The 12,540-nt window shown below is 41.3% G+C and overlaps 1 protein-coding gene across 1 annotated transcript in view; it reads left to right on the plus strand.

Moving 5' to 3' along the window:
- Nucleotides 1–1,379, plus strand: part of CCDC18 (coiled-coil domain containing 18) — a 153,774-nt gene extending 152,395 nt beyond the window's left edge. Inside the window, exon 30 of the mRNA XM_014550012.1 lies at nucleotides 1,284–1,379. Within this exon, the coding sequence (XP_014405498.1) occupies nucleotides 1,284–1,379 (96 nt within the window). The remainder of the gene's footprint in view (nucleotides 1–1,283) is intronic.
- Nucleotides 1,380–12,540: the final 11,161 nt, after the last annotated feature.

Consider the following 12,540-nt stretch of genomic DNA (forward strand, 5'->3'; position numbering starts at 1 on the left):
AACCAATGTAATAATCTGAACAATAAAGATTTAATTTAAAAAAAAGAATAAAAGTAAACTTTTTGTTTTTCATTGAAATATTACTGAATTCATCCAAATAAATATTTTAACTATCTGGAAAAAAAAAAAGAAAACTCTAAAAAAAAAGAATACTCTTCTCTTTCTGCAAAATGAGATTAGATTATTGTTTCAGCCATTGTATTTGTGTGTATCAAGAGTTTATCATATGTTTCACCTATGAAACCTTACATTCCAACTTCCCCATTCTCTGACAATTTGATTCTTCCAGCTTTCTCATCCCCTAATCCCTATTGATGTTTTCCCACATTATTAATACTTATCATTTTTCTTTATATAGAATCCCATTAAAGAGGTAATTTACAAAAGTGGCTAAGAATATGTACTTTGACTAGATAACCTTATACTTCCAGCCATGATAGGATACTTGGTATTGGTTTTATTCTCATATCCTACACAATCATAAAACTGGACAAAATATGCAAGGCAGTTCTTTAGACATTGAACTACAGGCAGACTGTAATGCTTAAAAGGAGGGAAACATTCAAGGTTAGCCCTACCATATGCCTAAGCTCTCAGATTGGGGGCAAGCCCCCCAGTTACAGCTGTGGTGGAGGGAGATAAAGCCTAAGTGGAGTGGTGATCATGCTGACCTGAAGAATTCTTCAGGCCCAAATAATTTTACTAGAGAAGTCTAGCAAACATTTAATGTAGAAGTAGTATCAATCTTACAGAAGCTTTTTTAGAAAACAGTGGAGGAAGGGAAATTCACAGATTATTTTATGAGGCCAACATAACAATGATACCAAAATTTAACAAGGATATTTCATGAAAAGAGATTTTCTGTTGGACACTTGGCTGCTTCCAAATCTTGGCTATTGTAAATAGTACTGCAATGAACACAGGGGTGCATATATTCTTTTGAATTCGTGTTTCAGGTTTCTTCAGATGTATTCCCAGAAGTGGAATCTCTGAGTCATAAAGCAGTTCCATTTTTAATTTTTTGAGGTAACTCCATACCGCTTTCCACAGTGACTGCACCAATCTTCATTCCCACCAACAGTGCACAAGGGTTCCCTTTTCTCTACATTTTGCCAACACTGTTGTCTCACTTTTTTTTGTTCTTTTTTCTTTTTGCTGGAGGAACTGCTTCTGCAGTGGCTCCCCCAATACTGCAGTCACAGTGTTTTTTCAGAGGAGTATTTAATACAGCATATGTAGATCCAGTGTTAAAATTAAAAAGTCAATTTCTTTTTCACTGTTAGAGTAACTGGGATTTTGTGTGGGTGATGGTGAAGGAGCCACCTGGGTTGAATGGAGCCCTGGGCCCTGTCACTCTCGGAGAGTCGTGGCATCTGTAATGCCCTTTGCCTTCTCCCATCTTGTCTGTGGTTTAGGTTTGGGCACACTCTTTCCTGATGGCCTTCTTGTTTGCAGTAGGCACACTGTCTGGGGCCTACTTCTGTGTTTCCTTCATGTGCTAAGCCCTTGTTCCCTGGGACCTACCTTGTCTGTCTTTGTAGGCCCTCCAGAGGACAGTGCAGCCGCCAGCAGGCTGGTCTGTTGCTGCTTTGTCCTTTGTTCCTGTTTCTCTGAGGCCTGATTTCTGCTATTTAAGATTTTACAAGCAATTTCTACTGGCTGTGACATAGGCATTCCAAAGGCACCCTCCACCTTCTGAAGCTTTTTTTCTGAATGTCGGGGGCACTTTGTGCAATGAAGGATGTGTTCATAACCTTTATTCTCAGGGGCCCTCAGCCCAGATCAGTATATTGGCAATAAGCCTCAAAGATCCTTTCTAAGAATTCCAAAGGATTCTCATCTGGTTATTGCTTTAGCTGCTGGACTTTATCGAAACTCCTCTGTTTGGGCACTTCCTTCCTTAATCCCACTAGGATACATTCTTGGTAATGGTCAAGTTTGGTCCCCATTATAGACATTCCATTGTGCATGGGTAGTGGGGATGGCAACTGAAACCCCTGCCCCATCCTTGGTTCTGGGGTGTCTCATTATAAAGGCAATTAACCTCTTCTCTAGTCTTATCTAAGACAACCCTTCCTTCCTCAGCCATGAGAAGGGTATTAAACAAATGTCAGATGTTATCCAATTAGGGTTATGGGAGGTGAAGGCTTTCTGTCTTTATTGTATTTTCCCTGTAGGCAGGCATATTATTCTTCCCATTAAAAAGGACTGAAGTCGTAAAGAGAGTGACATACAGACCACCCCTACCAGTTGTCCATTGACATCAAGACCTCCTACTGGCACCTGCCTTAATGGGAATTGCCTACCTGGATTGGAGGAAACTCTTAACCACATCTAGAATCCCTTTGGGTGTGAGAGGGGAGGGCCATTCCCAGGTCTGGTAGAGCCTTCTCTCTGGCTGGAGGTTATGGGGGAAGAGCTGCACTGTATCTCCACCAATGGTGGTGGAGCAGAGGCAGCCATGGGGCATTACCCTGGAATAAGAATGTATCATCTTCACTCTCAGGTGACTTCAACAGAACTGGCCTAATTGGCTTACCTGTTTGCTGTACCATAATTTTACATTTCATTTGAGTAGACTTATTCTGATATAAAAGCATAAATGCTTCTACATAGGGGATTTCATTCCATTTTTTCCTCTCTTTTACAAAATAACTCAAGTTTCAGGATGGTAGTATAATTTTAATTTAAGGATCCTTTTTCTGGCCAGTGTTTGCCTGATCCTAAATTATATTGCAGCCATGCCACTTGGCAAAGGAAGGGCATTCTTTTTCTCTTCAGTAGGTCAGAGCTGAACATGGCCCAGTTTTTGTAAGATGCACCCAGGGGACTGGATTGGGAGATCAAGTTGTTGTTGTTGTTGTTATTATTATTATTATTATTTTGTTAATCCTCACCTGAGGATATTTTTCTATTGATTTTTAGAGAGAGTGGAAGGGAGGGGGAGAGACAGAGAGAAACATCGATGTGAGAGAGACACATCAATTGGTTGCCTCCCACACATGGCCCAATTGAGGTCAAGGATAGAGCCTGCAACCACGGTATGTGCCTTTGACTGGAATCGAGCCTGCAACCCTTTGGTCCTCGGGCTGACACTCTATCCACTGAGCCAAACCAGCTAGGGCTGGGGGACCAAGTTAAACATCAGGTTCCTCATGGCAATATCTTTTCTTATGATTACTTTCTACAGACCTTCTACCACTTCCTTAGTCCTTAGTTTTATCCTTTTCTACTGTTCAGAGTTTACCAACCTTTTTTTAGGACAAAACTTTACCATCCTTGATTCCTTCAAAAACTGTATTTTCAAACCTTCTATCCTTCTAAAGTCTGTCTGATGATAAGTTGTACACAACAGTTAAGACAGTAGGGTCAGGTGGCTCAAAATTCCTGCTACACCTGGGACCCTGTTTATTATTCCCTCGAAGTCGGGAAATACGAGGTCTGCTCAGTTTGGTCAAGATGAGGCAAATACTGCCTTGATTTATACCAGGTCAGGATTCCACAGCTTACTCTTTCAAGGTCTCTTGACATGCGGTTGGAATTGGCACCCCTTGCCATGTGATGAGACACAGACTTAATAACAGATACAGTTCTAGTAATTAATCCTGATTGCTAATTGTAACCTCTTGGGGTCCCTTCTCTAGTACAACCAGTAAGGTGAGCCCCAGGCCAAGTTGAGTCCCTCAAGGACCTGATCAAGTGTAATAGGGGGAATTTCTGGGGTCATCACCCAAGAGGCTACTCACCAGTAGACATTAAAACAACCAAATAGGATATCCTGACCTTTTCGTTTCTCCTATTGTGAACGAGAAGTTCCATAAATCAACAGCACATGGTCACAGGGACTTGTCCCAGGTTGAGCCTCCAGAGCAAATGGGTCTAGGCGGCTGCTAGGTGGGGCCAGCAAATCTACAGGCTGAAATGGTACCATCTGAGTCACCAAAATTTACCAGGACCCCAATGTTTGAGTCTGTCTGTCTGTGAGCACTGGCCCAAAGAAACGTACAAGCAGGAATTTGCAGTAGAGAGAAATACAGTTTAATATTGAATTGGCCAGTCTGGAAAATGGGGAGCTTATGGTCTAAAGGCACAATTTTCAGATGGTATGTAGGTCACAGATTATGTAGGGCAAGATCACAAGATGCTGAGGCCAAGGGGGGTTGGGGTTGTGGCTGGTTGCTGACTGGTTAGAGGTGAAGTAATAACTTATTTCTTCAGTTCTTGAGGATAGCTCTGAAGTCTGCTCTGTCAACCTCTGTCTGATTTCATGGAAAAGTAGCAGGAGGTCATTCCACCTTAGTGCTCAGGAGCTGAAATGTAACTCAGGTCAGGATGTTATCTGTAGTCTGCCAGGGGTCCAGACCTTGTGACCATTAGTCAGGTCCTGGCTATGTCTTCTGCTCCCTTGGAGGTTGCTGATTATCCAGGGAAAAGGCTAGCTCTAAGAGGGGTATATATATATAGAGAGAGGATTTCTAGACCTAGGGTCTAAAGCTAAATTTATTCAAAGTTATAAGGACCCTCAGTTTCAGCAAGACCCTATTTTAAGAACCTACGTGGAACCCGGCTGGCGTGGCCCAGTGGTTGAGCGTTGAACTATGAACCAGGAGGTCATGGTTCGATTCCTGGTCAGGGCACATGCCCAGGTTGGGGGCTCGATCCCTAGTGTGGGGCGTGCAGGAGGAGCTGATCAATGATTCTCTCTCATCATTGATACTTCTGTCTCTCTCTCCCTCTCCCTTCCTCTCTGGAATCAATAAAAATATTTCAAAAAGAACCTACATGGAGAAAAGTTTCATGTTTATTTGATGTTTGTATTCATTTTTGATTGCCACCAAAGGATAACATTTACAGCACAGAGAGATGGTATGTGGGCAACAAGATAGCAATGTGGTCTCCTGCTCCAGAGGGTGTTATGCCTTCAAGGAGTCTGTAAAAGAAGGTTACTCTGATATTTCAAAGGTATGTTATCTTAGATACACAAAGACAGTAGACAATTTCAAAGTTAAAGATTGACCTTTGTCAAGGAATCTACAGGCTTAGGACATGACTAGCCACCAGGACCCACTTTTAGTTAGGAATTTCACATTCAGACCACAACCTGTGTGGTTACCTTGGTCTCTGAGTTTGAAAGGCCTGCCATGTGGGCCTTCTCTGAGCTTGTCAAGTTTAGTATGTGACTCCTTTTTCTTCCATATTATTATTTATCATCTACCTGGGTAAACAAAACACTCTGGGTCCAGTCTACATTCCTGTTTTTAGTTGATGATGTCACTATCCATCCATTTTTTCAAGTTGGTTCTCAGAGTTATTTTCAATTCTTCCTTCTCGCCCCTCTCATATTCAGTCACTAATAATGACTATTCCCTTTCAGAAATATCTTCAATCTAGCCCGTCTTTTCCACCTCTCTGCTTTACTAATTTAGGCTTGCATCACCTTTCCCTTGGACTATCCAAACAGCCTCCTAACTGGTCTTTCTTCCTTTTCCTGATCTTGTCCATCTACAGTACCAATAGTGTCATCAGTTTTTGAAAGAACCTTGTCAATACCAGCTTGCTTTTGCCTATCAAATACCCCAATCCTTAGGCTATCAAACAACTTACGACATGGTTACTCAAGATCATTTTGGATTGTTATAGCTGTATCAAACATGCCTACTCTTTACTGATCACTAAAAACATAGTAAAGCATCAAAGTGAAGATTTTTTTTCTATGATGCTTAACACTGGATTAAACAGCAAATTCACACATACACACACACACACACATACACACACACGTCAAGCTTTGCAGAGGGCTATCTTAGCATAAATAAAAGGATAGTCTTTACATATAAACTATAAGGAAGGCCTTCTTGTTGAATGCTTTTCCAAGTACATTCCTTAATACGTAAATAGCAATTAGCATCCTATTGACCCATTTTCGGGTCAGTTGACCCATTCCCTTGTGCAAATTCTCTAAAGTTGGATAAAAATGTTTGCAACAGGCAGGAGAAACCTGCTCTCAAAGGACTCATTGCTATTGTCTTTTTCACTGCCATTTTATGTTGTCAAAGAAGCTTTTTTAAAAATGTAATTATGTTACAGACAAATATTTTATTTTCCCTAATTTTAAAATTTAGCTTTGCAGACAGAGTACATTGAAGAAAACTTCAGGACATTAGAATGAGGTAATGAGTTGGATTCTTTTGTTTTGTTTTGTTTTTCCTAAAAGATTTTTCCTCCTCAGAAATGCATTATAGGATCCACATGCAAGGAATCTAAATTGCCACCAGAGGGCGCCAGCCACTTACACAATGACATTAATGGTTTCCAACCCCACCTTCCCCCTTCTCCTGAACTGTTTCTAATCAGAAAAGCCAGGTGTTCTTGGTAAAAACCTTAATAAATATGTATATATTCTCTCTCCTTTGTGACTTGAAGTGATATATACACATGAAACCAGAGCTATCTATGGGCACACATAATTTTCCCCAGGGTAAAAACAGTTTGATCATTACAAGGCAAAGTGACCACTTGAGGGGCGCATGCTTTCTCAGTTTTTCTGCCCCTCTGCCATGGTTTTGTTTTGTTTTGATTTCAGCATCTGTGAAGTTTATCGTCTTCTTTTATTGTTCAACTGAATGACTGAAATTATATTAACTGACTTTAAATTGAGCAGATTTCTCTTCCCCCCTTTCTCTGTTTCTACCTTCCCTCCTTTTCCTTCCCTTGTGTATTCCCAAGCACATTTTTCCTCTTTATATTGCTTTTTTCAAGCATTTTACTCCAGTGTTACAAGAAATGGGGAGGCCATGCTATACACAACTCTAGGGGTAAGAGAAGCCCAACATAGGAGTCAAGTGGAGCCAGAATCTGCCTGCTTAGTGAAACCTTCCTTTGGGGCTGGTCTGGGGCTGGTCTTCCACAGGAGGCGCAGGGGGGTGTGGTACTTCACCAACCCCACAGAAAGGAGTCTCTCTAGTCTTCCTGGAGATGGAGAGTCAACAGAATGGGTGGTTCTGAAGAGTTTGAGGATATACTAGTAGTTCACAATGCAGTGTTAGCTGAACAAGACAAAATGAATTACATTATAGAAACAGATCAAAGCAAATATAAGAGATGCCCATATTTAAGGGTGTGACTCAAAATCCATTTTTCATTCTTAAAATAATGTTCCATACAACAAAACAAAGAGGCAGCCATCCAAATTATTACCAGGAGAAAAGAGACCTTGCTTCCTGTCTTAAAGGAAAGATTTCATTCAAGAGACAAAGTGTAGCAAAGCAAGTAAGAATTTATTGGCTGCAGCAAAAATATGCTTAGCACAGCGTAACAAGGAAGGACGTAGAAGACGCAACAGGAGAGCCTAGGCTGGGCTGCTTTGGCTCACTGGGAGTCAGAGGAAAGAGGGCCTTGGAGACAGGTTCAGGGCGGTAGGCCTGGCTGGGCTGCCGCTGCCCATTCCTACTCTGGTTGCAAGTCTCTCGGGGTCCCTTAGAGTGAAGAAGGGGGAAGGGAATGGTGTGGGTGTGCTCCCGGGTCCTTCATCCTGAGTGTTAATTATTTCTCCCTTGCAGGTGGGAATCTTAGGGGAGGTCTCAGCGGAGGATCTCAATAGAATATTCATCAGCTTTCCAGGTGTGCTTTTTCAGGGTCGTGGTCTCCACTGATTGGTTGTTGCCAGGGCAGGAAGTCATTAGTCAATGCAGCTGGTCCTAAAGCAGCCCGGTGTTACTTGTCTGGTTTTGCTGCTTTTCTGGGCCTGGAGCTGAAATACCACTGAGGCCTAGATACTATCTTAAGGGAGGAAAAGGTCAGAGGGGTCTAAACTGCATGACTAGTGATATGAAAAGTCAGGGGTTCCAAATCGCATGACCAGCAATATGCTAGGGGAGGAAAGGTTATCCTGGGGGCGGGCTAGGTTCTTGTTTTCCCAGTTGTGCCCCTTGCCAGGCATCCAAGGCTTTCTGACCTGGTGAGTTTCTCACCTGGCCCATCATCCTTGCTCTGCTCATGTCTGTCTAACAGACTATACCAGAATGAGAAGTGATATTTGCAAACAATAGCTCCAGCAAAGGTTTAATATCCAAAATATATAAAGAAATCATAAAACTCTACACCAAACAAACAAACAACCCAATTAAAAAATGGGCAGAGGACCTGAACAGACACCTCTCCCAAGAAAGCGTACAAATGGCCAATGGATAATGAAAAGATGTTCAAACTCACTAGCAATTAGGGAAATGCAAATCAAAACTACAGTGTGATGCCACCTCACAACTGTTAGAATTGCTATCAACAACAAGATAAGTAATAAGTGTTGGAGAGGTTGTGGAGAAAAGGGAACCTTCATTCACTGCTGGTGAGAATGTACTGGTATAGCCACTATGGAAAACAGTCTGGTGATTCCTCAAAAAATTAAGAATAGAGTTACTATATAAACCAGCAATCCCTCTCCTGGGTATATACCTGGAAAACATGTATTTGCAAAGATATATGCACCCTATGTTCATTACAGCATTATTCACAGTGGCCAAGACATGGAGACAACGAAAGTGTTCTGCAATAGAGGACTGGATGAAGAAGATGTGGTACATGTACATAGTGGAATACTACTCAGCCATATGAAAAGATGAAACACTTGGGAGAACATGGGTGGACCTTGAGAATATTATGCTAAGTGAAACAAGTCAGAAAAAGCTAAGGACCATATGATCTCACTCATTTGTGGATATAAAACTGAAACTCATAAATACAAACAGAGGAGAAGAGGTAGAGGTGAAGGGGCCTAATTTATGGTAACAGAAGATGATTTAACTTTGGGTGGTGGGCACACAGTGCAATATATAGATCCGTATCATTGATATCTCCACCTGAAACTTATATGATCCTATTAACCAATGTCACTCCAATAAATTTAATTTTTAAAAAAAGAAATAACATTACAAAGAAAGTTTTGTGACTCCCTCAAAATGGCCCTAAAGCATCTGTTTAACTTTATAATCCACTATAGTTTTTCATCCCTGAAGTACTTAATCCTTTTGGGTTTAAAAGTGCCACGTGTTTATAATCATGTATTTATATTTTAAAAAGCATTGTGCACTTACTTTATGCCAGTACTATTCTATGTACGTCCTGAGAATATAAAGATGAAAAGACAGAATATAAAGATGAAAACCCAGCCAATTTTGCTCAGTGGCTGGAGTGTCAGCCCTTGGACTGAAGGGGCGCAGATTTGATTCCAGTCAAGTGCACATACCTCAGTTTCAGGCTCAGTCCCTGGCCCCAGTCCAGGTGCAACCAACTGATGTGTCTCTCACATTGATGTCCCTCTCTGTCTCTCCCCCTTCTTTCCACTCTCTCTCTAAAAATAAAAAAATCAAAAAAAATCAATGGGGCCCAGCCAGTGTGGCTCAGCTGTTGAGCATGGACCCAGAAACCAACAGGTCACCGGTTCGATTCCTGGTCAGCCTGGGTTGCAGGCTCAATCCCCACTGGGAGGCATGCAGGAGGCAGCCCATTAATGCATTTCTCTCTTATCTCATCAGTGTTACTGTCTCTCTATCCCTCTCCCTTCCTCTTTCTCTAAAAATCAATAAAAACATAGTTTTTTAAAAAGCAATGGAAAATGTATCTTCCAGTAAGAATTAACAACAACAACAACAAGACAGAATCCCCTTACCCTCACAAACATTAGTATAGTATCCACAGACATAGGAGCATGGGACAGACTGTGGAATCTCAGAGGGAAGGCGGAGGTGGGTAGGTGGGTGGGAAGAGATCAACCAAAGAACTTGCATGCATAAATACATAACCCATGGACACAGACAGTAAGGTGGTGAAGGCCTGAGGCAGGGGATGGGGGCAGGCTAGAAGGGGTGGTCAATGGAGGGCGGTGAGAGGACATGTAATACTTTGAACAATCAAGATTAAATTTAAAAAAAAAAACTAAAAAAGAAAAGATTAGCGTAGTGGGAAAGTGTAAAGTAGTAATCTTGTCCTAAATTACCTTTTGTAAGGATGCCTCCTTCCTCTAGTATTCTAGAATTTATTGTATAAATTAAAGTAGACCCTATACCAGGGGTCCTCAAACTACGGCCCGCGGGCCACATGCAAATACAAATATTGTATTTGTTCCCGTTTTGTTTTTTTACTTCAAAATAAGATATGTGCAGTGTGCATAGGAATTTGTTCATAGTTTTTTTTTTAAACTATAGTCCGGCCCTCCAACGGTCTGAGGGACAGTGAACTGGCCCCTGTTTAAAAAGTTTGAGGACCCCTGCCCTATACCATTTGTAAACCAAAGTACTCTACAAATATGTCACTCTTACAAGCTTTTATTTTTTAAAAATATTTTTTATTGAGTTTTAGAGAAAGGAAGGGAGAGGGAGAGAGAAACATCAGTAATGAGAAACATTGATCGGATGCCTCCTGCACGCCCCCTACTGGGGATTGAGCCCGCAACTCCAGGCATGTGCCGTGACTGGGAATCGAACCGTGATGTCTTGGTTCCTGGGCCAATGCTCAACCACTGAGCCACACCAGCTGGGCACTCTTGTAAGCTTTAATGCATATTACAGTTCTTCCTTTTTTAAAAATCTTTATTGTTGAAAGTATTACATAGATACTCCTTTCTCCCCCCTCCCCAACCTCTTCCAGCCCTCTTCCTGTCTCCCCTCCCGGCCCTCACCACTCCATTGTCTGTGTCCATGGGTCAATTCTTCCTTTCTATTGTGATTTTTAAAAATATATATATTTTTTATTGATTTCAGAGAGGAAGGGAGAGGGAGAGATAAAAACATCAATTATGAGAGAGAATCATTGATTGGCTGCCTCCTGCATGCCCCCTACTGGGGAGCAACGCTGCAACCCGGGCATGTGCCCTGACCAGGAATCGAACTGTGACCTCCTGATTCATAGGTTGACACTCAACCACTGAGCCACACCAGCCGGGCTATCCCAGTTTTCTTGATCTTGGGTACAGCATCCCCATGCACCTAGTGCTTTCTCTCACCACCCCATCCAATCCATCAGCAAGTCTTGTTATCCCTATCTGCAAAGTGGAGCCTCTATGAGACCTGTTTTCACCATGACTGCTACCACCTTGATCCAAGCCATCCTCATCTCTTGCCTGGATGACTGCAATGGCCATCTGATTGTTCTCTAAGTTGATCTTCTTGCCCACCACTAGAGAAGCCAGAGATGCTTTTTAAAAGAATATTAAAACCCTCTGATAATTTCCTATTTCCATTAGAATAAAACTGAAGCTCCTTTTCAAGGCCTCTGAGGCCTGCATTGCTTTCTAGACTCATCTGCTGACACTCTCACCTTGTTCACTGCCTTCTGACCACATGAGGAGCCCTCATTTATTGCCAAACATTTCTATCTCAGGTCTTTGCTCTTTTTGTGGCTATGCTGCCTGGAATACTCTTCTCATGGCTGACTCATCATTCATCACTCACTTTCCAGAGTTCTCTGTGCAAATGTCTCCTCAGATCCCCTCACCATCTATCCAAAGTATTCTGCCCACCCCAAAGTCATCCCATGCCCCATTACCCTGTTGTATTTTTCATAAGACTTCCTATCACCCTAAGGTATTTATTTGTCCACGTTTCTGGTCTCGCTCCTCACTAGAGTGTAAGGCAAAGGGCAGAGCTCTCGTGTTTTACTCACTCCTGCATCCCCAGTGTCTGGCTTATAGAGATATTCATCAAACAATTATTAAATGAAAAAATTGATGAATGAACGGGAAATCATGAAAGCCATCGTATAACAACCCTCAGTGATATGACTGTGCCAGAGATAACCAAACAAGAAAATCGTTCATAAAGATAAGCAGCTATCGAATTCCTGGATACTTTTTATGTACCTTGAAAATGAACAATTACATTTTAATCGTTCAGATCTTTTGTATTTAAAGATAGTTAAACTAAATACCTTTTGTACAAGATATCTTATACAACATGTTCTTCGCAAAAAAAAAAAAAAACAACAATAACAAATGAGTAGTTAAGGTTATTTATCTTTGAGAAGCTATAGTTAAATGATGTTTTAGACTTGTTAATAACAGGAAAATTGCTTTCATGACTTCTGTGAAATACTGATAGTCACCTCAAAATTAGTGGGTGCATGTTAAGGAAATTACCAAAGAGTATCATATATCATGATCTTAGGGTTTTTATTTTTTGTCAGGTTTATTGTGGCATAACTTATAAAGTAAAATTTACCCTTTTGCATACACAGTTCTATGGATTTTTGACACATGTATAAAATCATGTAACCACCACCACAATGAAAATAGAGAAAATTTCCATCATCTCAAATTTTCTTCTTGCCTCTTTGTGATCAAGCATCTTCCCCATCCCCTGTCTACTACTGATTTGTTTTCTGTGCCTATATGGAATTTATAACCAGGATGGAATCATACAATATAGCCTTTTTTAAAAATATATATTTTATTGATTTTTTACAGAGAGGAAGGGAGAGGGAGAGAGAGTTAGAAACATCGATGAGAGAGAAACATCGATCAGCTGCCTCCTGCACACTCCCTGCTGGGGA

This window comes from Myotis brandtii, unplaced genomic scaffold (genome assembly GCF_000412655.1).
Source record: "Myotis brandtii unplaced genomic scaffold, ASM41265v1 scaffold58, whole genome shotgun sequence".
Taxonomy (NCBI): domain Eukaryota; kingdom Metazoa; phylum Chordata; class Mammalia; order Chiroptera; family Vespertilionidae; genus Myotis; species Myotis brandtii.